Source organism: Nyctibius grandis, chromosome 6 (assembly GCF_013368605.1).
Source record: "Nyctibius grandis isolate bNycGra1 chromosome 6, bNycGra1.pri, whole genome shotgun sequence".
NCBI classification, from domain to species: Eukaryota; Metazoa; Chordata; class Aves; order Nyctibiiformes; family Nyctibiidae; genus Nyctibius; species Nyctibius grandis.
In genome coordinates, this window is record NC_090663.1 from 73,761,456 (window position 1) to 73,787,168 (window position 25,713).

At 38.0% G+C, this 25,713-nt stretch overlaps 1 protein-coding gene across 1 annotated transcript in view; it reads left to right on the forward strand.

The window, feature by feature from the left end:
* The window catches only part of MGAT4D (MGAT4 family member D), a 46,058-nt gene extending 22,049 nt beyond the window's left edge, over nt 1-24,009 (forward strand). The window contains exons 6-17 of the mRNA XM_068403473.1: nt 899-1,032; nt 3,223-3,269; nt 5,637-5,750; nt 7,379-7,454; nt 12,603-12,714; nt 13,646-13,776; nt 17,616-17,723; nt 18,604-18,797; nt 20,813-20,891; nt 21,017-21,095; nt 22,376-22,488; nt 23,052-24,009. Coding sequence (XP_068259574.1) covers nt 899-1,032; nt 3,223-3,269; nt 5,637-5,750; nt 7,379-7,454; nt 12,603-12,714; nt 13,646-13,776; nt 17,616-17,723; nt 18,604-18,797; nt 20,813-20,891; nt 21,017-21,095; nt 22,376-22,488; nt 23,052-23,078 — 1,214 coding nt within the window. The 3' untranslated portion in view covers nt 23,079-24,009. The remainder of the gene's footprint in view (nt 1-898; nt 1,033-3,222; nt 3,270-5,636; nt 5,751-7,378; nt 7,455-12,602; nt 12,715-13,645; nt 13,777-17,615; nt 17,724-18,603; nt 18,798-20,812; nt 20,892-21,016; nt 21,096-22,375; nt 22,489-23,051) is intronic.
* The last annotated feature ends 1,704 nt before the right edge of the window (nt 24,010-25,713 follow it).

Here is a 25,713-nt window from a genome sequence, read left to right on the forward strand (position 1 = left end):
GGTTGACCTTCAGTGTGTAAAACCAAACAAAACCCCAGTAGTTTAGCAGGTTATGTGCTGGGAAGGAACGTTGGAACTTTGGCATTTTTGAGCTGATGCTGGCACAAATTATGAAGTCTGGAGCAAGTCACTAACTGCACCTACTCCTTTCCTTCAAAATCTGCTGCTTCCTTACCAGCCTCACAAGGTTTTGGTGAATAGGAATCTTCTGCAAGGACTAAGAATTCTACAGGTTTACTGAGCCATATTAGGTCACTGACTTCAGTAATGCCCTCACCAATGGAAAAAGAGAGGACCTGCTTACAATCTAATGATGTAATATAGCACAGGTTTGCTACTAGTGAAGTCTTTGCCGGAGACAATTTCAGTTCCTTTCTTCTTAATAATCTTATTATTGATTATGTCAAAGCCATGGATTCCTATCACTTAAACTGCTCAGAAAGATTTTTGAGATTTTGATTTTTGGATTCCTGTGTGAGATACACAGCGCTCACCTCTTGTGACAACTTGTTCAGTAAAGCAGTGTTGGTTTAACTCTTACTACTCAGATCTCCAACTCCATACCAAGAGTCAGCACTTATTTTGCAATACCCACTTTTGAAACTCAACAGCAGATACATATGTGTTTGCCAGAGGTAGTATTATCTCCAAGTTCTCAAATGTTGACGGTCTACACAGTGTAGACCTGGTGCTTATAACACAGACACAGGTGTCTCTAAACTAAACTTAGCTGGAGGAATCTCTCCTTCCAGGTAGTAAAGCAAATGCTGTCACAGTGCTATAGGAATATTAACTGTCACCAAGTCTCATGGTCGCATCAAATAAAAATTAAAATGTAAATTCAGTTTCCCTTTACCTGACTTAAAATTATGTGGCTTGTGGACTTCTTTCTTTGCAGTCTCACTGGTGATGGGTATTCCTACTGTGAAAAGGGAAAAGCAACATTATCTGATTAACACGCTGCATTCCCTGCTGTACGAACTTTCTGAAGAGCAGAAGAACGACTGCGTAATAATCGTCTTTGTAGGAGAGGTAGGTTTGCATGGAAAGCTGCAGTATGCTGACAGAAAGACAATATGGAGATTTATGTCTTAGTGTAATAGTGTAGGAGAGGCTGCAAAATACTGTTAGCCAGGCCTTTGGAAGGGTTTTCTTCAGGGCTGGAGGAGACAGTGAGCAGCTAGTGCCTCAGTGTTCATATGTGGAAAAAACCCTTGTAACTCAGATGACTGAAGGGTAAAAAGTCATATTACATTTACAAACACAGTTGTTGTAGTCAGATTTTCAAGTAAAACTATATGAACTCATTATTTATCTCTGGAAGTATTCTACTTCAAGAATGAAATGTAACTCCTCTACAGAGAAGTTCCATAGAACCTTAAAAATGTAAACTTACTCAGTCTAACAAAAGTTCATATTATTTATCTGCTGCTTTGATATCATATATCTTTCAAAGTACCTTGACATGCTGGAGCCTTGCCTTCTGCACGTGTATTGGTATTTTTTGTGGAAAAGAAAACTGTTCAAGGACTTGAATGGTTCCACGTTTGGGAGAGTAAACAGTGCTCACGGTAAAATATTAGGGGTAAATGAATTTTTTTCTCATTCCAAAATGTCTTGGTTGCATGGGAAAAAAGCTACAGAAGGGAATTAGCTAGTGATAGTTACCTGCAGGAAAAAATGACTGCAATTATTCAGACTTTGTATTTATTCTTCATAGTTCTTGGTCCTTCCATAAACAAAATTCAGTTTCATACATGTATTTAATAGCAGTTAAAGTTTGCTTTTTTGGTTCAGTCATCACTTAGAGCAGTTTTTGCGACTGTAATGCTGTCAAACAGAACGTAGCTCACTTTATTAAGTTAGGTCATGACTTCCCCTTTTCTGTTTGGATCACAACAGTAAGTAGATAGGCCCAATTTTACTGGCTGTCTTTCCTCTTCAGCACCATTTTCAGGAGCTGAACTTATTTTACAGTTGCTGCTTCCCAGTGAAGAGCCCTGGCAATGATGAGCTTTGCCTAGCTGCCATTCAGATTAACCTTCTATTACAGGGCTTTAGAGAGTTCTTTGAGTTTTTAAGGGTTAACTTCTGAACCGTACAGTTTCCCACTGTGGACAAGTCCTAATGTGGCACTTTTAACACACAGCAGCTTTGGTTGCAGTAATAGTCCATTTCAGCCCATTTAGGATTAAACTGCTGTTGTAAGAATAAGTTTCTCCTCTTTCTCCCATCCCCAAAGTCACGTTCTTGCAGCTTCCATTTTTCAGCCATGCAGTAAATTAGAGCAGGTTGATTGTGCTGATATGAGAGGTGATAAGAACATTTAATTATGAGAGGAGGGCAGGTGTGTTCACTGATTGTGAATCCACACCTTCCTTTTTCCCAGAAAGTTTCAGAAGATCAAGTTAAATGTTTACACTGTGGGTTAAGTCAGAGTAATTTATTGACTGAAAGTGAGTTGCAAAGTTGTTGGTATTTTTTTCTTATCACAGTTCTTTACTTACCATTTCACATCATTTTTACTTATTCCAAATTTAATGTATAGCTGGTAATGATTATTTGTGTATTTAAAAAAAAATCTGAACTGCCAAGACAGGTATTGTATTGCTTTGAAAATCACATCCATAAAACTTAGCACTCTTTAATATAGTTAACAGATGTGTTTTCCACACTGAAACTGTTATTTTTATGAAACAGCAGCAATGAGTAAGTATGTCCTCAAAATTTCCAGACTTAAGAGCCATAAGTTTGTTATATTAGGAAGAAACTCTAAATAAAAAATTTAAGTATCACTAGCTTTAGAAAATTTTGCTTAGGTGAATTTTCTCAACAGCCTCAGGCCTCTTTTGTGATTTTTGGATGATTAACCTGAAGCTGCTCTTTTTACTGACAGTTATACTTTTCTAGCATAACTGAAAGCTGTAGAACAGAATTTTATGCAGAAAATGGCTTGGCCTCCTGCAGAAGCAGTGAAAAAAAACAAAATGTAGAAACCATAGCTGGAGATAGTTCAGTTCTACTTTCAGCTACATTGAATGTTCACTTGGCTTGAAAACCCCATACTGTCCTTTAGTAGAAATGCTGCTGTAACATATTGCTTTTGTTTGGAAGGAAAAGAGAGAATAAAAATGAAGTGTTTGCATATGAATATTCCCCACAAAATGTTGCTTAATATTAAAATGGGTGACTTGAAATGAAACTTCTCCTTCTTTTCTTTAGGTGAATGCAGAATATGTTAACAGTGTTGCAGAAAGTGTTAAAAGCAGGTAAGTCCCCATAGAGTGTAACACCAAACAGCTAGTAAACACATTTTGAGCTTTTACAGAAAGAAGTAGAGCATTTCAGCACTAAATTGTAACTCTACCATACTGAAATGGAACTGCTAAGAAAGGAGGCAAAGGTGCACTCTTAGTATGTGTATCATAACACACTGGGAAATTCAGAACAGAAGGATGTATATCAGTTTATTTTCCTTATTTCATAAATATGCTTTAACTAATCAGGCAAGGTCTCAGCTTAAGCCTCTGATAAATATTTACTTGAACCTAAGTCTTTCCCCCATGAAATTAATGATGCAATTCAAGGCACCTGAGACTACATGTATTAGGTCCCCACTGACTTCACAGCCCTGCAATGTATTCTGATGTCTGTCATGTTTTCTAGGTGTCTTTGTTTCCTTGTTTGCCTCTTTTTCATGAAGGCAATGGACTTTGGACAGCAATAGGATTATATTTATGATGTTAAATGCTATTATATGATGGGTAACATGAGATGGGTATTAATGTAAGAGCTATCAAATGCAGGCTTGGTTCCCACTGCAGTTTTGCTTGCTCTTATCATTCTTTTCTATAGATGATTACAGCATCATGTGCATGTTAAAAACTTTAGAGCAGCTTGAGAGGAACAACTACTAAATTAAAATGTTTGGGGAAAGATACGTTCATTGGTAGATTTAGTTTGTCTTGCAAAAGCTGCTTTCTAAGAAATGGTGTAGCGTAGCTAACAGTCACAAAACAGATAAGGCTAACGGCCCTGAGGCGCAGCTGACTGAAAGAAGCAAGAGATGAAATCTGCATTGTGCTGCAGTACTGGTGTTGCTGGTTTCTTTGGTGCAGAAGCTTATTCGTGAATCGGTTACTCTGTCAGAACCACACTTTGGCCAGTATTTGAACTGAAACAGCCTTTCCCCTCTCTCCTTCTTGAAAATGACTACAAGAGAGCTCTTAATCTTTATAGAGTGTTTTAGTAGAATTATAGAATCATTTTGGTTGGAAAAGACCCTTAAGATCATCAAGTCCAACCGTTAACCCAGCACTGCCAAGTCCACCACTAAACCATGTCCCGAAGCACCACATCTACACGTCTTCTAAATACCTCCAGGGATGGTGACTCAACCACTTCCCTGGACAGCCTGTTCTGATGTTTAATAACCCTTTTGGTGAAGAAATTTTTCCTGATACCCAATCTAAACCTCCCCTGGCACAACTTGAGGCCATTTCCTCTTGTCCTATCGCTTGTTACTTGGGAAAATGGATGGACGCTCTCCCAAAACAACAACAAAAACCAAAGTTGAACAAGATCCCGAGAGAGGCTGCCCTTTTCCTTCACTTCTGAGGCTTTTCTGCACATCCTGCTCCTCTCAAGCGTTTCCCAGACTGTATTAAGGGTGCAGGTTTCCCCCAGAAGGCTCCCCATGTTGAGCCTGCTAGCTAAGTAATAGCAATAGCTTCCTGCCTCCAGAGGGTTTAGCTCAGCTGGGAGTACTGCAGCCAGGACACGGTGAAGAGGCTGTCCTCCTCAGTACTGTTGAGCACCACAAAGGTACAGTACATACAGCAACTTAAGCACTTAGATAATTTGTATGATTTCTTTATGGTTTTTGAAAAAATTACTGCAGAGTAGATGCTTTGTCAGTGTTACACAGTAAGATTGAGATTCTTTTTCATAAGCATGCTTGTACTGTGATGTGCTTAATTTTTAATGTTAGCTTTTTTTCATTAATCATAGGAAATGCGGAACTCTGTTCTGAAAACTCCTTATTTCAGTGATCCTATACCTATTAAAAACTGAAGAATTTTTTTTTTTTTTTAATATATTCTGGAGGAAGGGGGAGATTCGACTTCCAGGTTTGGCTCCCAAAGTTGATTACACATTTTTTCAATGACTTTTTAAATGGAAGATTTAATCCTTGGAGCAGAGACTAGACCCAGACTCCCCATACCAAACCCCCACTCCAGGACAGTTTCATTTTGGCTAGAATGTAGAATTAGAGCAAGTGTAAGGAAGCTAGGAGCTCTCATGCAAGGGGGAACAGTTGTGTGTAGTTCTAGATAGTGGATTTGGTTGTGAATTACTGCTGCATCTTGGCAACCATCTCAGAATTATGAGTAAGCATCTATGGATGCAGGAGGGGCAGGATTTCTGAGACGTTGATGAGTTACTGTCCTGCCTGTTCTGATGGTTGTCAAAGACCCCTTCCTGGTTCCTAATTTACAATCTATGTGACTTAGTTTCTTTGCTGGAGTTGTGAATTCCACTTATGGAGTAGTAGACCTAACTCTGGGGAGCTGCTGTCCGTGGTTGCCCTCAGAAGTCTTTTTGAGGAATAGGGTCTCACTAAGCTTCTTTTATAGCTTCCCCAGAGAAATCCAGTCTGGAGTTCTAGAGGTTATTTCTCCTCCTGCTTCTTATTATCCAGATCTTTCCAACCTGAAGAAAACATTTGGGGATTCGGAGGACAGAGTAAGGTAAGATAGCTGTATAAAACCTAAGAAATTTTGCTAAGAGTGTAGAATAGAAAATTCTGCAAAAGTCAACATTGTTTGAGTTGATAATGTTTTGTATTTCAGAGCTAATGGACCTCAAGTGTACTTTTTAAAAAAATTATTACACAAGGGGATCTTGAGAAAAGCTATGCTGCACATCAGCTTCAGGGTGAGAGCTGAGGCTTCTTCTTTGGGTCTTGACTCTAGGCATCCCACAGGTTTTAAACCAGATGGATAATGTCAAGAGGCAATAGACTGCATAGAATCACAGAATATTAGGGGTTGCAAGGGGACCTCTGGAGATCATCGAGTCCAACCCCCCTGCCAGAGCAGGACCAATCTAGGGCAGGTTACACAGGAACGCATCCAGATGCGTCTTGAAAGTCTCCAGAGAAGGAGACTCCACAACCTCTCTGGGGAGCTTGTTCCAGTGCTCTGTAACCCTTACGGTAAAGAAATTCTTCCTCATGTTGAGGTTGAACTTCCTGTGCTCTAGCTTGCGTCCATTGCCCCTTGTCCTATCACAGGGCACAAGTGAAAAGAGGTTGCACCTTTCCTCTTGACACCCAGCCCTCATATATTTATACACATTAATCAGATCCCCTGGTCATGAAGTTAAAAACAGGAAAATCTTTTACATGACAGATAAGGGAGAGGCTCTGTGAACACACAAAGGAAACGCCATGTGGCCCCTTAGCTAACTGGTAACAACTACTGTGCGCTTAATTAATGACCTAACTTTTGGTGGTCATGGACTTTTCATACTGCTGTTAATAATATATCCTAACTGGTGATTTCATTCCCTCATGTGCCCCAAATTCACTGAGACAGAGATTATAACCTAACAAAATTGATTGATTGGAGGAAAGTAATTTTCTTTCAATCAACAATAACTAATTTATCAGAAGCTACCCCAACAATGCAGCAAGAGAGCTGCAGTACTGAGAGTTTAGATTGGAGGAAATCAGGAAGTGTATGTATGCCTGTATATTGGGTTTATAGATAAACCTTATTTCTTTCAGAGCATAAACATATTTATATGCTTATATTTAAGTTTCGGATATGATTAGATTTGAATCAGATACACTTTTATGGTAATTAAATACTAATAAATTACTCTCCAGACATCAGCTTAATCCTCTGGTAAAATGAGAGACTGTACTTTGTAGAGAAAAATCTGTGTTTACATTTAAACCTGAAAATGAAGTTCATCAACCTGCTTCTGTGCTGTTCATCAGTAAAAAGCACTTAATTTTAGATCTTTACATATTCAGTGTGTGTTGATCTCTACTGTTCATAATATAATGAATAGAATCTTTAAGTCATTTGACATGAATATACTTGTTAGACATTTTGTTTGAGGCTGCATCGATACAGATCAAGATTTTTTGCTTAGTTAATGTTAACTTTTATAGGAAAGTCACATTACTTACAAATGTTTACACTGATTATAGCAGAATTTTTATTCACTTAACAATGAGTTAGAATACTCAACCTTACAATTTTACTGTAGAGAAAAAACTGCAGAGCATTAGAAATGCTTTTATTATAGAAATAACTCTTGCAATCCATCCCAAAAAAGCTTATCAGAATTTGCTGCTTATGTTTAGGTGGAGAACTAAACAGAATTTGGATTATAGCTTTTTAATGCTATATGCCCAACCTAGGGGAACATTTTATTTACAGGTATGTTCACATTATCATTAAGTAGCTGCAATACCTCTGTACTTATTAGCTTTGCCAATTTTCATTTGTTTCAAAGGCCTCAATAAAAACAGCAATCTGTTGTCATTTTCTGTGTATTTTGCCTATGCTCTTCACAAGCATCCACATATTTCTGTGTTTATATACATCTTGCAGCCAGCTACTATTTGATTAAATCCATCTGTACCTTCCTGTCATTTGTGAGGTTGAATAACAAGGTAACTGAAGCATGAAACCCTTATTTGATTAGGTTAGGAAAGTCAGAGTTTAATGTGTTTTCACTTGGTGCAGCAAGACAGAATAGTGGTGGTAGGTCCAGGTTATAGCCCAGATCACAATGAACCAAAAAACCCTTAAAGGACCCTTCCAGATAGGCAAACATACCAGTATAGTGACACTGGAGACAAGGGTACACTGCAAGTTGGTACAGATCCTCAATTCCCCAGAAGATTTAGAGTGTTAGACTTTAAGAGGATCCCCATGCATTCAGGCTTAGGTTTAGCCATCATTCTAGATTTGTGCTAATTTGCACTCCATAAAGATGATAATCACCACCAGAGATTCCAAAATTTAGCATGACTGTTCAATAATGGAACAGATCTATAAAATTTCATGTAGCTCATGAATGTAAAAAGTTTTAAAAAAAGCTCAGAGCAGCCTTTTGCTTAGTTCTTAGTTTTCTTGGGTCTTCTCCTGCTTGAACAAGCCTCAGGCTCTGTATCACATAAGTAGATCACAAGATTCCCAGAAGCAGAAGACCACAAGAGCAGGCATCTCGTGCAATTCTTGTCAGTATTTAACACAATTTAACAATAAGAGCATTTGAGCTGGACTACTCAAGAGTCCATGCTCTGTCCTCAAATTTGGCACAGGCACTCAGAAGACAGGTGGACAAAGAGAAATGTTGTCTACTGAACACTTTAGGTTTACTGGAAAATGAGGTCTTTTCTCATGACTTTCATCTATTTTTAAGAATGCTACCCAAGTTTACTAAGCACACTAGAGCACTGAGGCATGGGAAACATGGTGAAGGCAAATGTTAAGCATGCTGCCAGACACTTAATGTCCCTTTCTATTATCAAGTTCTCCAAGCATTCACGTTTGCATGGGAATGACTTACTTATGTGTGTGTATTTTTAAAGAAATTTAAGAATATATTTTCTTATCTGGGACTTTATATAAGGACTGAACTGTGTTATTTGGAGCAAAGCCTGGAGTGTGATGGTCTGGTGATAGTTATGGCTGTATTCAGAATTTTCCTAGAAAGAAACTGTGCTTTCCTCATATCCTTGTCTGGTATATCCACTTCCTCATTTGTGTGTCCAGCCTGCAGCTGCTTCTCTAGCACAGATGCTGGTCTGCCTAGGAAAATTCTCCATATAGTACAGCCGAAAAGAAGGAAGACATGCTGCCATAAAGACAGTTATCATCTACCTCTGTTTGGAAGCCTTACAGTAATGGAAAGCAATTAACCTAAAAATCCCTTTCCTCAGCCTGGTACAAAGATTTACTTCAGTAATCTTAGGGAGAACTTGAAATAGATTAGATTTTATTTACTGTTTTGTCAGAAATAGTATCATAAGGGTGACTGATATTAACTTTAGAATTTTGAAAGAAGATAAGCATACGTAATTAGCCTTGATGTCTACAGAACAGCTGATGTCATGAGTCAGGCAAGATCTTTGCTGAATAAACACATAAACACTCATTCTAGATACTGCTGAATCAGGATTTAACCAAGTAGCTTTGTGAAGTCCATTGAAGCTATGGGGTTACTTTGTGGGTAAACCTTACCTACTGATCAAACATAATTTTTGAAAAAAGACAATAAATCCCATCAGTCTTCCCATCTCTTCTACTTGAAGTATCTCTTCTTCTTTGCCTGTCTTTTTTTTTTCCCCTCCTTTTTTTCCTGAACCAGCTACTGCTCCTTTCAGGCTTTTTTTTTGGTGAAGTTTTCTTAATCAATAAAAAACTAAGAGAACTTTGAAATACTTGTTTCCACTTTCACTATACTTCCTGGAGACCGCCAGAGCCCCTTGAGACACTTGTAATGATGTCAGAGACAAGATAATGGGATCTTAACATAGCCATAAAAGCAGGGATTTGAATCCCAACCTAGTAGTGAAGAGGTGGCGTTTGTTCTTTGTGTCCGTATAGACTTAGTTCATTCGGAAGTGATTGAAGATTTCAAATCTGAAAGCATCTTTGAGAAACTCAGACACAGCAGTTTTTGAGAAGTGCTTTCTATTAGCACTCAGGTGAACCAAAAATAAAATATTAAATAAATCTTTTAGTATCTTCAGTTAAAATCTGTTACAAACTTCAAACAATCAACTGAACTACTGCTGAGCTTTTTTCACCTCATGAATTTTTTCCTTGTGGAGACTGGGGGAGCTTTGTGTATTTCTATATAACATACATGTATATGCCAGTAATATATATTGCCAGCAGCACTTATCTGTACACCATTATTATAATTTCTCTAGTGTGTTTCTCTAATGGTTTTAAGGCCTGAGCAATAGCTCAGTGAAGTCATTAGGAGTCTTTGTATTGATTTTTACTTTTTTTTCTTCCCCCTCACTACACTCTAGGTCAAGCCTGTTACCTGGTAGAGTTCCTAAAAGGAATAGTTTTCATGAAAGTGCTTTTTTAGCTGAAATTTTCTTTATGCTTGTACTAAAAAAAACAAAAAATCTTTATGGAATGAACTATTGGAGGTTTGTTTTCTGTGGAAAATGAGAGAATAAGATTTTTCAGCCTAACAGTTTTCACATATTTGTTGAACAGTGATTCAAAATAAAAAAATGCCCTAATATAATTTAGAAAGGAAGATACTTTCCTGTCTGATGCTACACTTGCATTGTGTGCTACCACTTTTTTGTTGCTTCTTCATTTTTACTTCTCTTAGACAGGTAACCCACATAAGAAAAATGAATGCAAACCCATTTTTTGTCTATCATTTAGGAAATTTGCATAGCCTTGCTACTGTGCACGTATCTTTTTTCATCGCAAAGTACTGATGAGTGAAGGGAAATTAGATGCAATCGTGTTCTGCTGGCCTTCTCATGGCAATGGGGCAAATGGACTACAGAGTTCATATCTTAAACTCCCTGATCCAGCTGTGTACATACACTGTATAATCTCCTTGGGTAGATAAGAGCATACGAAAAACAAGTGGCTGTAAGCTGAAGCCAGAAAAATTCAAATTAGAATTTGGGTAGCATGTACTAAACGTTCAGGATAATTACACATGGTATAACTTACTGAAAAAGGACTGATACTGAAATCTCTAAGCAAGGGCAGATGCTCTTCAAGAAGATGTGCTATAGTTGAACATAAATTAGGGGACTCAGTACAGGGTTAAGTGAACAACTTTTAATGGCCTGCAGTACATAGGATATCAAGCTACATTCTCCAATATTCACTTTTAACTGTCAGCTTCAGAAAAGACTGTTTCAGGCTTCTCACTATGCAAAACTGCTTTCAGTTCATAACCACATTGACACCTGCTTTGCATCACAGCCTCTATATTTTTCATCTCTACTACTTTTGTACGTTTTCTTGTAGTGTTGCTCAATATGGTGGCCTCACTAGGTTTTTGAGATACTCCTCTCTCTGCCTTCTGACCTTTTTTCGATGCCCCTCCATTTATCTTTAAGGATTGTCTGAAACTCTCTGATTCTTTGTTGTTCTCCCTTTACATCTAGCTACTGGTTAATCCTCTTAGCTCATTTAATTTTATGTAAGATTTCTTGTAAGTTGATGTTTTGGAGGTTTTTTTTGTTGTTCTCTTCTGCATAACTGTCACGTCAACTCAATCTCCAGATCTCAGAATCTGTTAATAAGTATTTGTCGTGATCAGTTCATCTCTATCTATCTATTTTTTTGTTATCTTAATCTTCAGCAAAAGCTGACAGAATCAAAACAGATCCCTTAATCTTGTCTTTCAAACTTCATTCTATTTCCTCCTGGGTTCACTGTTCACAATGCATTTCTCCCCCGCCAGCCCTGCACTTCTAGTAAGGCCAAATTTGGCTGAAAGCTGTGGGCCTGCTCGCTCAAGTTCTTGCTGCTGACTCTGCGCTGAGTCAGTTGAGGATGCAAAACCAGAAGGAAACTATGCAATTTTTTTTTTCTTATAGCATTCATTTTCTACTTATTTAGCTTTCTGAATCAGATTCCATTGCCACCAGACAAGCACCAGGGCCAATGAAGTACAGCAGTTAGATCAAATTAACTGTATCATTACACTGCACCCCAGCAATATTTTCCTGAAGGCTTAGCCTCCTCTTCCTGTGTTTTTCACACCCATACAGAATTCAAACCCTGAATCACTTGCTCCTTCATTATTTCTGGAATTCAATTATTTCCTCTGTGTCATTACCACTAAACTCCTTGTTTGGACGACTTATCCTCAGCTTTAGTAACTGGAACAGCTTCTGGCTTTTTGGATCCCCCGTTCTTCTCTGAAAGCCATGCAAAAATGCAGCCAAGGCCTTTCCCGTTTCCTTGATGGATGTCAGTCTCCTTTTCCAAGTATCCTTTAGCTGACTCTACTGCTGTGTTCAGTGTCAGCCTTTGCACCACCTCGAAACCTCTATGTATTCCTGTCCTTCAGTGTGCTTCACAGCATTTTCCTTCTTTCATGACTAGTATTTCCTGGAACAATTTGCTTTCTACTAGCATCTCAGTAATCATCCACAGTTCTTCTCAGTCACCTTGTAGGTACGACAGTCTGCCCAGGCTACTCTACAGAGCTTTTAACCATCTGCTTTAGACACCTCTCTTTTCAAACAGTTTGCTCCTGCTGCTTATCAATGCTTATACAACTGTCTACTGTCTTCTTCCTTAACCTCTATCTTTTTACTTAATGTTTTCTTTTAAGTGAGATCTCTTTAAGGTAGGGAGTTCTCCTTTCTCGAAAAAGTGAGAAGCACTCATGGTGTTATAGTCATTCCTGTAAATAAATATTTAATGAATGATACTGAAACAGATGTAATGTAGAATCTAAACAGCAATCCACTGTAGTTTGGCACACAGCAGTAAAACAATGCAATTACCACTTACATGTGGCAACATCACCACCACTTGCCTTCTGTTTTTTTGTTGTTTTTTCCCCCCCGCCAGCTGGAAGATGATATTATAGCCAAATCTGATTATGTTCAAAGTATAAAAAACTTTGCTGCTGAACAGTCCCAAGAGTGGATGATTCTCGAGTTCTCCCACCTTGGATTTATTGGTAAGTATTAAGACCTTAAGCAGGGTCAGTTGGATTTGGAGCTGTGTAGGTCAAGTAGATCTCACTTGGAATTACATTTCAAAGCACGGAAGAACTCACATATGAAAACTTCCTTTGTTCTTCAGGAAAGCTCCCACTGAAAGTCTTACTTTCTGTGCTCTTTAAAACTGTCTTTTTTAATGCAGAGTCTCCTCAGCATAGGATCTAGTAGTTGGGTTCCCCTAAGAAGCAAATTGTTCCACCTCAGGGCCCTATGTGCCCCTGTAGTGTGTACTCTTCTTTTCAAGAATGGAATTTGAACGATCTATAAAAAAATCTGCTTCTTTTTCTTTGTGTAGCAGAACATGCATCCCATATCATAGGGAAGGTTTTTTATTATCTTTAGTACTAAGTTTCTTTTTCTGTTTTCTCTTTGGTTCTAATACAATTTACTTGTGATAACACCTTATAAGTGTTAGGTCAAACAAAGAAATCTAACAAAATGTGCTAATAAAAATAGCAAGAGAAATAAATGAACAGTGATAGTATTTTAAAAGCAACATTTTTCACATCTATGTCTTAATTTAAATATATTCAGTATAGTATTGCCAGCAAAATTGCATGTCTAGCATTTCGAGGAATCAGACTTCATTTCATGTGACACACTGATACAGGTGACTGGCAAATTTGTGTTTGGAACTAGGATATAACTGCGTGCTTTATTAGTCAGCTGGTTGACTAGGTGAGAATATCTCCAGGCGTGGAATGGAAATTTTTTCAAAGTCCCAATAAGCTGGAGGATAAGCAACTCTCCAAAGCTGGAGTCTGTGTGAAATTTCCACTAAATATCAGAATTACATCCATGTGTTTAAGGCAAGAGTAAACATAAAGCTGTTGATTTTTGCACAGCAATAAAAGTATCTGAATATGCAACTTCTTGTCTCCCTTTCAGGAAAATTGTTTAAATCAGAAGACCTGCCACTCATAGTGGATTTTTTTCTCATGTTCTATAAAGATAAGCCCATAGACTGGCTTATAGACCACCTGCTCTGGGTTAAAGTGTGCAATCCAGAAAAGGATGCAGTAAGTATGTCTATGAATTTATGAACATAAGAAATATTCAAACAGTCTCAGTGACAAAATAATTTCTTTTCAAAAAGCGGAATAGAAATCTCTCAAACCTGACTGACTTTGGAATTTGTGGGGAAAGATCTGCTGCAGATCTGCAAAGAGTGGCATGGTGTTTGAGCCCATTAGGGCATATGGAGAGGCCTGATTCACAGAAATTCAGATTTCCACACCAGAGCTGTTTTGCCTCTGTCAGCTCAGAACACGGACAGCACAAGCTCACATCTGCCTGCAGCACCACAGAAAATTTTGAATATGTAAACCTATGTGGACTATCACTTCTCATAACCTTCTGCTGACCTTCTAATATGAAAGTCAGTAAAGCATACAATTTTACAATCACAGTTGTTCTGAATTTTGCGTACCAATTCCTTCCTTTCAGGAAGCAGAACTTAAGTGTTTTGCTTTAAATTTTTTACTACCTGGGAAAAAACCTGACTGTTTGCCTGAAAAAAAAAATGCAGGGAAACATGTAGATTGAACGAACTAAATGATACTTTTACTGAAAATGAAAGAAATAGTTGTGTTGAATTGCAAAAGGTGCCATTTCTAGCACTACAGGTGAGCCCAATGTTAAGTATTTCTTTATGTCCTTTTGCATTCTTCCTCTCACCAGTCTTTGGTGCTGGTCCCTACTCACACTCTTCTTGTATAACAGTCTGTGCCCCAGAGGACTGACCAGATTTTCTGCTCCTTCTTGGTTTTTAAGGTTCAAGAGTTTTATTTGAGTAGTGTAGCCAGTCCCCACTCCAGGTGTTCACACATGTGACTTCTGTGTTGATAAAGAAGGAAGAAGAGGCAGATACGAGTTGTGCAGAGCAGGAGATTGAGGGAAGCAGAACAAACAAGCTTCAAGTTTTACCATGTAGCAGAGGTGACTCCTGGGGATAGCGGAAGGTCCCTGGTTTTACGCTTAGTAATACCACTGAGGAATCTCAATTCCCACTTCATGCAGAAAGGAGTAAGCTTTGAAATCCTGCTCCATGGGTTAGGCCGGCTCATAGGAGTTAGAGTGAGCCTCAAGTACCTCTAATTCAGGTTCGTGCCTGCCTGTGATAACAGAATAAAAAAAGATACTATTATGTTAACATCACCGATTCTAGATCTGTCTAGCGTGTGCAACTTCCATCTGATAGTTGAAACGTTTTACTTTTGTTCTTTAAATTACTGTTCTAGCTTCTAAGACCTGATTCATATCTAAAATGAAGCTGTGTTCCTGAAAGGCAGGCACGCAGCTCGTGCGTGTCTGCGCTGGCCAAGCCGAAGCAGGGTGGTATTAGCAAGTTTCTAATGAGTTTCACTTCCACAACTGCAATTTCAATTGCTGTAGGTAGCAAAAACATATTGAGACAAGTCAATCTCACGCTGCCCTTGGGTGGGAATGACCAGTGGCATGACCTACTGGGACTACTTATGAGAATGTAGCAAATGAAGGCTGGAAGAAGGACAGAGATCCCAGCTGCTGCCTCTCCTCTGCTTAACAGATTAAAGCACTGGACTTTCCTACAGGCACCAGAGAAGACAACCTGACAGAAATCCTCACACTTCCCAAGCAACTAAGAGTGTCACTAAGTGATCACACACTGTCCCTCACGGGAGGGTCAATGGGGCCCCTGTTCTTGGCTTTTATGTGCCATCCTGTGGTGATGGGTGTTTGGCACATGTTTTCGGCCTGGGCTGAGTATCAACATACCAAGATTCAGCTACAACTGCTCACCGAGTTGGAAAAGACATTTTTGTGATGATCAGAGCCATCTGCATGGTTCAGAAACTTCATCATGTTTACCTCCTGTGAACCGTTATCCAGTTCTGGGGTCCCCAGTACAAAAAAGACATGGACCTGTTACAGCAGGTCCAGAGGAGGGCCCCAAAAATTGATCAGAGGGATGGAACACATCCCCTATGAGGAAAGGCTGAGAGAGTTGGGGCTGTTCAGCCGTGAGAAGAGAAGGCTCTGGGGAGACCATATTGCAGCCCTTCAGGACTTAAAGGGGGCTTATAAGAAAGACAGGGAAAGACTTTTACCAGGGTCTGTCATGACAGGATGAGGGGCAACAGTCTTAAATTGAAAGAAAGTAGATTTAGATTGGACATAAGGAAGACATTTTTTTACGGTGAGGGTGGTGAGACACTGGAACAGGTTGCCCAGAGAGGCTGTGGCTGGAAGTGTTGAAAGTCAGGCTGGATGCGGCTTTGAGCAACCTCATCTAGTGAAAGATGGCCCTGCCAATGCCGGGGGGGTTGGAACTAGATGATCTTTAAAGGCCCCTTCCAACCCAAACCATTCTATGGTTCTGTGATCATATGCAGTGGCATGTATCTATCAAGTGTAGTGGGGACTAGCAGGCTGCAAAGATGGGAGCCCTGACTCAACAAGGAGCCTTATCTCAGTTTGTGCACAACTGACCACACCAGTCCTGTGCTACTGATTATTCTCAGCTGCTACCATAAGTAGCTCTTTTGGTAGTGCTGCCATAGCATAAAAAGAGACATGCTAGAGATGACATTATTATAGGGGATGAACTGCAGACCCTGTCAGTAGAAAGATCAGAAATTTATTTTCTAATAATGAATGTTTTTCCTAGCAAAAGTAGAGTGTGGTTTTCAAAGAAACAGCTGCCAATATATCAATTTGCATGTATTGTGTTTTTACATTGTTCTGCTGAACATCTGCTGGGGACAAATGTAAAAATACTTAGTTCTTTTTATAGCCTTCCAGGTGGTTTTGAACTTTTAATTAGTACTTCCGTGGAAACCATAAATCCCCCATGAGTTTTGGTGTTTAAGCCAGCTGAGTGAAGACTTTATCACTTCTAGCTTTAGAAGACGCTAATGTAGTTTATGTAACATTTTTCTTTTATAGAACTGAAAGCACTTGGTTGCAGAGGTAAACACATTATCCTCTTAAATCTAAAGATGTGAAACGTGGGGTACAAAGAACGTAAATGATCTTCCAAGCTCATGCGATAATTCGTGGCAGAACCAAGAGTAGAACACAAGGAGTCTCATTTTAGCTCTTTGCTCTGTTCTATGCAATTATGCTTCATTATATCTCATTAATTATTGTAGCATGTTTGCTTCATTGTATCAAACTATGATGCTCTATATAGAGCAAAAATTACATTTAAAGAAGTAATTTGCTATCATTCAAAAAATCAAGAAACTCAGAAATTAGTACCAATTACAGTTATTTAATTCCCTGGTATATGTGATGTCACAAAGTGTACTGAACTGGAAAATCAGGATTGAAAGATAGTATCTGAGGGCTTTATGTAATTATAAGATAAAAGATATGTAACTTATAGTAGAGTATAGTACATTGTAAGCCTCTCAAACATAGCAGAAAGAGCCAAAATGATGAAGATTGAAACGTAACCAGAATCTATCTCAAGAAAGTCAGTTTTGGTCAAAATAGTTTAATTAGAATGATATGGCAAGGCCAAGAGTTGAAATGAAACTTGCCACAAACAGTTAAAAAAATCAATCAGTTTCAGATTTGAGGTCCATTTTTGTCACTCTGAGGTGTGATTGATGATGGTATACAGTGCAGAAGTCCCTGAATTTAGTGGTGGTTGAGCCTTCAAATCTACATAGCACCGTGAATGGAATTAAGAGTTTAGGTCTAAAACAGTGTACTTGAAATGAGGTGACTGTTAACCTAAGGATTACTCATTTAAATGTGGATAAAAAACCTGGACTCATACCCGCAACTACATAATGAAATTGCTTTGTGGAACTTAGTTTGTCTCTCCTTTATTTAAAGAAAACTTCACTCCCTTTTACTTTCTTTCCAGATACACTGTGAAAAGGAAAAGGCAAAGTTACGTATCCGTGCTAAACCATCTCTCTTTCAGCATGTGGGAATTCATTCATCATTGGCTGGGAAGATACAGAATTTGAAAGTAAGGATAAGAAACTAATGCCATACTTCTAAACTATATGCTTGTGTTCTGACTTGTTTCTCAAATCAGTGTCAAGCATTGCATTTTTGGCATTAGATGGCATTTCCATATCCAGGAATGTTGGTTTACAGATTTGAGGGGGAATAATGATCTGGCATCTAAACTGCAGGTAGGGCATGCTGCTTCTGCACAAACATCTTTGAATCTCTAATCTGAACACCTGTAGCAGTTATAGTAACATGCAGGAACCCTCTTCACAACACAAGGTTTCATGTGCTGTGCACGGTACAAACACAAACAGCTATGATGGTTTGTTTTGGCCAAATAGTCCACAATCCCAATATGAGGGACTATTAAGAGGAAGGTATATTGGCAGGACAAGGGTGTGGCTATCGTGACAGCAGTAGATTTTTAGGGAGATTTTGGAGGGCAAACAGTGGATTTACAACGTATCTGATAAGGACAAGAGCAATGAAGCACCAGACTAGGGATGTCCTGATGGTGCCATTTAGACTAGTCATGAGATCATTCAAATTGCTGTATTGGATCAGACTAGAGGTTCATGTAGCCTTTAGCAGAGACCAGCATCAGATATTCTGGCTGAAGGCATAGTAGACAACTATGAAATAGCCTACTGTGGAGAAGTTTATTTTTAAATCTAGGCAACTGAGAAATAATCAGGACAACTCTATCTACAGACTGTAACATTGAGTCTCAGGGATTACACTGAAATGAATATTCTATTTCTATTAGAAATAGATTGTGTATTTTTTGACACTGAGATAATTATTTTCTGGAATAGCTGCCTGTAGTAATTCAAGATATTTGAGCACTTTTTTTTCATTGTATGAGTGAAATTAAATTTCTTTATATGCAACAGGATAAGGATTTTGGCAGAAATGTGCTACATAAAGCACATAATAATCCACCTGCACAAGTGGATACAAGCCTGAGAATATACCAGCAATATACCTTGGAAAAAGTTTATACAGGAAAAGACTGTTTTTGGGCTTCAGCTCCAGTGGCAGGGGACTACATCAGTTTCACCTTTTTAAATCCACTAAAAGTTGAAAAGTAAGTATTACATGATATGAAATATGAAAGCCTACATATATCCAGTTTGGAAATGATTGAGTCTGTTCAAAATCACTAGTGCTCAACTGTTCACATAAACCATAGCCTCGTTACTGACAAAAAAAATCCATGATTTGCTATTTGTCTGCTCTGCTTCTTGAATTCCCCTCCTGAAATACATTTCTTCCTTGGTGATTTCTTCCTTAACTGATGGATTTCATCAATGGAGTCAGTGAAAGCTTTATTTCTATACTTGTCAACAGAAAGGCTGTTTGCATGATGTCAAGTCAAAGGCCATGTCCCAGACCAGACACTTACCAGTGTAGGTGAAAGCAAAGAGAAAACGGCACTATTGTGGGGAAATAATGAAGAGTGAATTAATAAAGGTGGGATTCAGTTGAAGATTCAGAGACTTGAATGTAGGTGTTTACAGTAGAGATGTCAACGTAAAGTAGGTGTGTAAGCTCCTACTATATGTGACAGAGAGAGATCTACTTGATAGAGTCAGTGGAAGCTAGACAGCTATTCATCTCATTCTCTGGTCACTTGAGTCAGTTGCTAAGTTTCATTGACTGTATTGAGTATATCTCCATCGCCTGTAACAAAACCTTGAACACTTGGGTCACAGCCAGACTTCTGACTTCATGTGTTTGGATCTACAGCCAAGACCCACCTTGGATGTTTTTCTCATTCTAAAAGATGAAACTATCTTCTCTGTTTTCACATCATTCAACTTGGGCATCTTTGAAAGAAAGAGACACCTGTAGCTTAAGATAGAGAAGAGTTTTTCAGAAGGACTTACTCTATGAACAATACAAATTGAGGTTGGCATCAAAAGAAGCAGTCCTGCCTGGTTCGGCAAAGTTTCTTCTTCTCTATGTGTCAGATTGGGGAACAGATCGGAGTTAAAACTAACCTAGCAAGAAATACAGTTCCAGGAGAGTGTCTCTCACACAAATTACCATAATGACCATATCTCTGTAATGATATTCAGAGAGAAAACTCCTTCACTCTTGTTACACTTCCTCCCAAAACTGGTCACACAACTAAGAGACTTCCATTTCTCCAAAGATTGTAGATTTCTCATTGATTTAAAAAAAAAAAATATCTAAGCAAGCAAGTCTATATTTCCATCTAGTGAGCTGCACTAGATGACAGTTGCTATAAAACACTGGTGTTCTGTGATCCACACTGTTAATTAACTGGTTTATGCTTTGGGCAACTTGAGCAGCCTATATTTTTGCATTTTCCTGTTACTGGGAAGCTGTACTGGATGAAGCTAACTTACATATGATATTGCCTAATGGCTGGTCCCAGCCCCATCACATTGCTAAAATATATAGTTAATATTTGGTGCTCGTCTTAGGTCTTGGTTGTTTGATACCAGAGGAGGGAGGTTGATGCTTTAAATTTCCTTAGCTCTTTTTGGATCTAAAAACCTAAGAATTCTAATGCCAGAAATTTAAAAGCAAACAGGGATTTATTTATTTTTTTTAAATCTCACGGGTGTTTTTGCTTGGATTCTTGCTTTGACAGTGCTGTTGCTCGTTGGCTATAAAGGAGATTATTCAGAAGCACCTGAATTGCTCAGTATTGATAAAAAGAGGGATTCTCTTGGCATGTAGCGTATGGTCTACTAGAAACAGGGATTTTTGCTGCCATTGCATTCCAGAAGCCCATCTCACCTTGGCCTTAGGATGGCAGGAACAGATCAGAGGGCAGATCTTCCTTAGCTCTTTAAACCTCTAAAGTTAATTTATTTTGAACTTGAGCACTGCAAAGGGGGAACGCTTGCATTCATGGTTCCACAGAAAGATGTTTTTAATGCTTGTTCTGTTTAAAATAAAAAGCCTCTAGTATGGTTTGGTCACACACTGGAAAGTTTCAATGCCTGTGTCTGTTCTCTATAGCCTACAAAAGGTTTTTGAAACTTTCCTTCAAAACCGGAAAGAATTGCTTCCCTAGAACTTTTCTGAAGTATAAAATACCTGGAAATAATAGACCTTTATCATCAGGTACCTCTTCAGAAGTGGAAACATAGAGCACCCTGGTGATAAACTGTTTAACACTACAGTGGAAGTGTTGCCAGCTGATGTAAGTCTCTCATTTCCAACTGTAATACACAGTGCTACTTCATTTTGAGAATGATGTTCAATATAAAAATGCAATGCCCTAGAAAATATTTCTGGGGATTTTATTAGTGTGGTTTTTTTTTACAGGAAATGCTAAGAAAAGAACTGGTTGACAATGGAAGTAAATTTAACTACCCAGCAGCCAAAGACGGATATTTAAAAATAGGTAAAATGTTTATTGTCAGTTCAAACCCAGGAATTTTGTTATTACATATAAAATGTTTCTGCTTTTGAGAATTTCATTAAATGTGTAATAAATATAACATTCCAAGGTGAACTAGTAAGTAAAAGAAACCCTTTGCGCTAGTGCATATTATAGTATATGATGTTTGACCAATGATTATCCTATTTTGTTTTAAATAATGAAGTTATTTAATTTCATTACCAGCAATTGCAAAAGCCAAGGAATCTAATTAGAAGAAAAACTAATTGCAGTCTCTGCAAGGTCTTAATAGGATAATTGATTCTGGGTTGGATTTTGCAGCCTTAGCTGAAGACAAAGGATTTCTTATGATTAGGACAGCATTAACTTGTGTTCCAACCTAACAAGAAGACAAAGCATAATGTAATGCACCTTCCCCTCTTTTGCCCCCACCCCTGCTTACCCTTATTCCTTTCTCAGGGTGCTGTGTGACTTTACTCTTAAATGAACTGCAGGTGCTCCACATGCTTGCCAAGGCCTGGTTTCTACTGTTACCTAAACTAAAACGCCAGCATGTGAACAAAATGGACTGTTGGGAGATCTGCTTTGCTTGCCACTGTCTTCTGTCTCTTCTACCACATAATTGCTCTTTTCTCCCAATGAACCACTTTCACCTCACCAACGCTTCTAGTTTGCTTTGATTTGCACCTCTCTCCCACGTACTCGTGGCTGTTTTGCTCTAATTAGAGATCCAAACAGAAATGGTGTCAACTCACAGTTACACATGCAAGTTGATAAGAAATGAGTATCAAACATGGGATGAGCGTTTTTCATTTGCTTGCAGTGATTTTATGCCAGTTTAACAAGGTTAGTGAAAAAGCATTGAACTAGTGAAGAAATGCATCAGAATTGGTCCGTGATTCCTAATGTATCTTTTTAAAAATAATCATACTTGCTCAGAAAAGCTCTTTTAGATTATTTCACATGACCATGTGTGCCATATGTATATGGTCACTGCTAACATATTTAAATTTATTTTTTAACATTTGTAGCTGTATGCTTTTTATTTTCTTGTATTCTCCAGCTCCTAGTTGCTGTAACTGAAGGAACAAATCCTGCTTCTTGTTTATAGCTTTATCTTTCAGTTGTTGTTGTTTGACCTTTTCCAAAAGATTTTTTCCCCTAATGTTGTATCCCTGGAGTTAATGTATAATTTGCAATTTAGAGCTTTTGCATAAGTTCACTTGGAAGCATATCTTATTCTAATATATGTTTGTATGGGTCTTGTTTTATTTTTTATTTAGGGGCTTTTGAAAATGGAATTGCAGAAGGCAGTATCGATCAGTCAATAGGAAAAATACAGGCTATTCGTTTATCAGTCAATTCTGATTCTCCTGTATGGGCAATACTTAGTGAGGTAAGCATGTTAATAAAAGCATTTTAATTAAAGCTTTATTAAATGAGTTTCAGTTCTTCCTAGCATATAGTATTGATAATCATTATTTTTTATTTAATTTGAATGGGATTTTGTGTGGAAAAACTCACACAAGTGGAGAATTATATTAATTATTCAGGGGAGAAGTTAAATTTACTTCACAGAAGTGCTGGAAATGCTCAAATGCTCAAACTGATTCTCCAGTTTTGCAGTGCTGTAAGGATAGCCACTAGAATTTGGGTCATGATAAACAAACCAACCAAAGGAGGCAGGGAGGCTTTTCTAGCTTTTTTTCAGTTACCATCTTGGATGGTAATTATAATATGCAAACATTTTCAGATGAGCATGTGATTTTTTTTACTCTTCAGATTTCTCCCAAGTGTCTGAATGTGTGTGAACCCTTAAGTAGAAAATACTCAGCAGAAATCACTGAAGAGAATTACTACAGCCTTAAACTATAGCCACAGTTGGAAGGAGGGAAAAGGTAATGCCTTAGGCCATGCCTCTGCAGATTTTAGAAAATAATGTGTTTTGGTTTTTTTCAGGTACTTATCAAGACATCTGAAAACTGAAAAAAAAAAAATTTTTGACGTGCCGCTTGTTACAGGGTGTTTGAAGTCTAGGCTAACCAACAAAAAACTGGCTGGGTAAAAAGAACAAATCCAAACCCATTTAATTCTTAATACTGTGTATTAGGAAAGAGCTGAGATAACTATTAAATCCTTATATAAAGAATATTAAAAGCTATAAAGCACCCGATTATGTTAGTAATTTCTGTAAAATGTTCTTGAGTAAGGTGTCATATCTAAAAATCTCACCTTAGCTTGGCAAAATTCAATATATATTATTACAAACAATTGATAAGGTCTAACAGGCTGTCTCAGGGACTAAAGTATAGAAGTATTCTAAGTTTCACCACAACTAAAAATATGGACATTTTTGAAAAATATTAAGGAGACAATTTTCAACTCCACTAAGAATGCTGGTCAATTTTGAAGGGAGAGTAGAACTGAAGGAAAAGTTGTCAATATTCATTGCAAGTATTTAGAGCAGTCCAGAGATAGGAGCAACTTAACAATATGAAAATGGGTCTCAGACTTAACAGAAGTATGTTTCGGCCTTAATGTAGCATGAGTTATGTTTAATATTTTTTTTAAAAGGGAAGTGCCTACAAGTTACCATTTGAGTAACCTGAAACTCAAACAGGTATTGTTTGGAGGATCATAGAACTTTTCAGTGAATTGTGCACTGAATTCACTCCAGGAAATAATAAGGGTATTATGTGTAACTATATTTTTGTAGAAAGAAAATCTATTTAAATAAAATTTTGGATCCTATAATTTGATAATCGGTATGTACTGATACTTAAATCCTGGTCACAAGGAAAAAATATAAACTTGAAAATAAAAGGTAAACCACAGTAGTCTCATTTGAAATGATTTTGGGAAATGACAATGCACCTTGGACATCTACCTGTTAGCATGCAGAGTTCCTGTATCACTTCCCTAGCACTTGAAGCACAACTGCGCCCTCATTCTCCTGCATATGCATTGCATCCTAACAGCAGACAGCAAGAAATAAGCTGCACTGTACACTTTTGCATGGATTTGTATTAAATGGGTTAAATGAATGTAGAATTGTATTCTTAATGCAAGAGTATTTTTATTTAGAATAAGATGAAGTTAATTTTCTTACATTAAAACAGTTCATAAGGGTATTTTTTTAAAGATCACCTCTAATAATATTTTGATAATTTACAGTATTGTTTATATACTGGGGTGCTATATATATATATGTGCACGTAGATATATACACGAACATATGTATGCATTTATTCCTTGGACCAAATATTGCAGCCTTCATTAGGTTAAGAGTTTAATGCAGGTTAAGAATTAATGCAGTAATCCAGAGTGCCTAGAGATACACAGAGGGACACCTTTATCCATCAGCACTTCCAGTAAAAAAAGGGTTGAGTGAAACTGAGACCAGTGGATCGTTAAAAAACAGTGGCTAAAACTGCAGCTAGGGAAAGAAGGGAAATGAAGTGGCTCTGCATCGAACTACCTGGCACAAGAAGGGCAGACTCTGACCCTGCTCCGATTCACCTTTCAGATCATCTTTTTCTCTCCTGATAGAGGAGTCTGAGACATTTAGTCACAAAAACTTGTACTAGGGAATAAAACACAACTTAGGTTACATTAAGGGAAGACAAAATGGAGTTCTCTGAAGTCATTCTCTCTCTTAACCTGAAGTGCTTTAGCATATTTGAGGAAAAACAAATTGAAGTGAATAGGGCCCTCTACTCAAAAAGGCAAAGCAGCAGATAGCCTACAGAACGCTTGTTTTTTTTTTCGTGCAGAGCTTCAGAAACTTGTATAGGTGTGAAAATAATTAAAGTGTAGGTCTTCTCCTGACGCCTTAGTTCAGTTCTTAGCATATCATAGCTCTTAGTACTCTCATTGATGGGGATTATCTTCATCTTCAGGATCTTGTCAAATGCTTCAGAATGGCAAGTTCTTGTAAATGTACTGTAAGTCTATAGCCTGAATTGCCCTCTTATAAGGCCTGTTTCACCTGCCATCACAAGATGAAAGTAGTAGAAATCAAAGTAGAAAGAGCATTTCTTGTAGAACATTTTATTAATTAAGTGTGTGATCTAGTAAAAACTTAAAATCTTCTTTTGCCACTGCTTTCACTGCAACAGTCACAAGCTGGGTGCAGTGTGTGCATTCAGGCTGCCTTAGACTCGTTACAGGGAAGTATCACTGTAAGGAGGAAAACAAAAACACAGAAAATACTAAGGTAATAGATTTTGTTACCAAAAACTCTTATTTTCACAGTGAAATGAGATTTTACTCTAACTGTTGAAGAGCAATTTCAAAAAGCTCATCAGAATACCTGAAATTATATTAGGAAGTGACTGGACTTTGTCTAAGTATTTTGTAAATATAATTTTTTCATTCTGCACTGCCAGCTTTGTGCTTCATTCATTCTGTTTCTATTTTTATGTATTTTACATAAGCATCACAATCACAGAATACACGTAGGTGCTTTTGCCTGTGAATAGCAACAACCGCCACTGGGGAGTGAATTAGCTGAGTTTGTTCAGAACAGTCTCTGTTAGGCAAGGAGCGGTTACAGAACACATGCAACCTCCTTTCCACCCTGCAAACAATGGTTAAACCTGTGGTTTTCCTGTGCACTGAA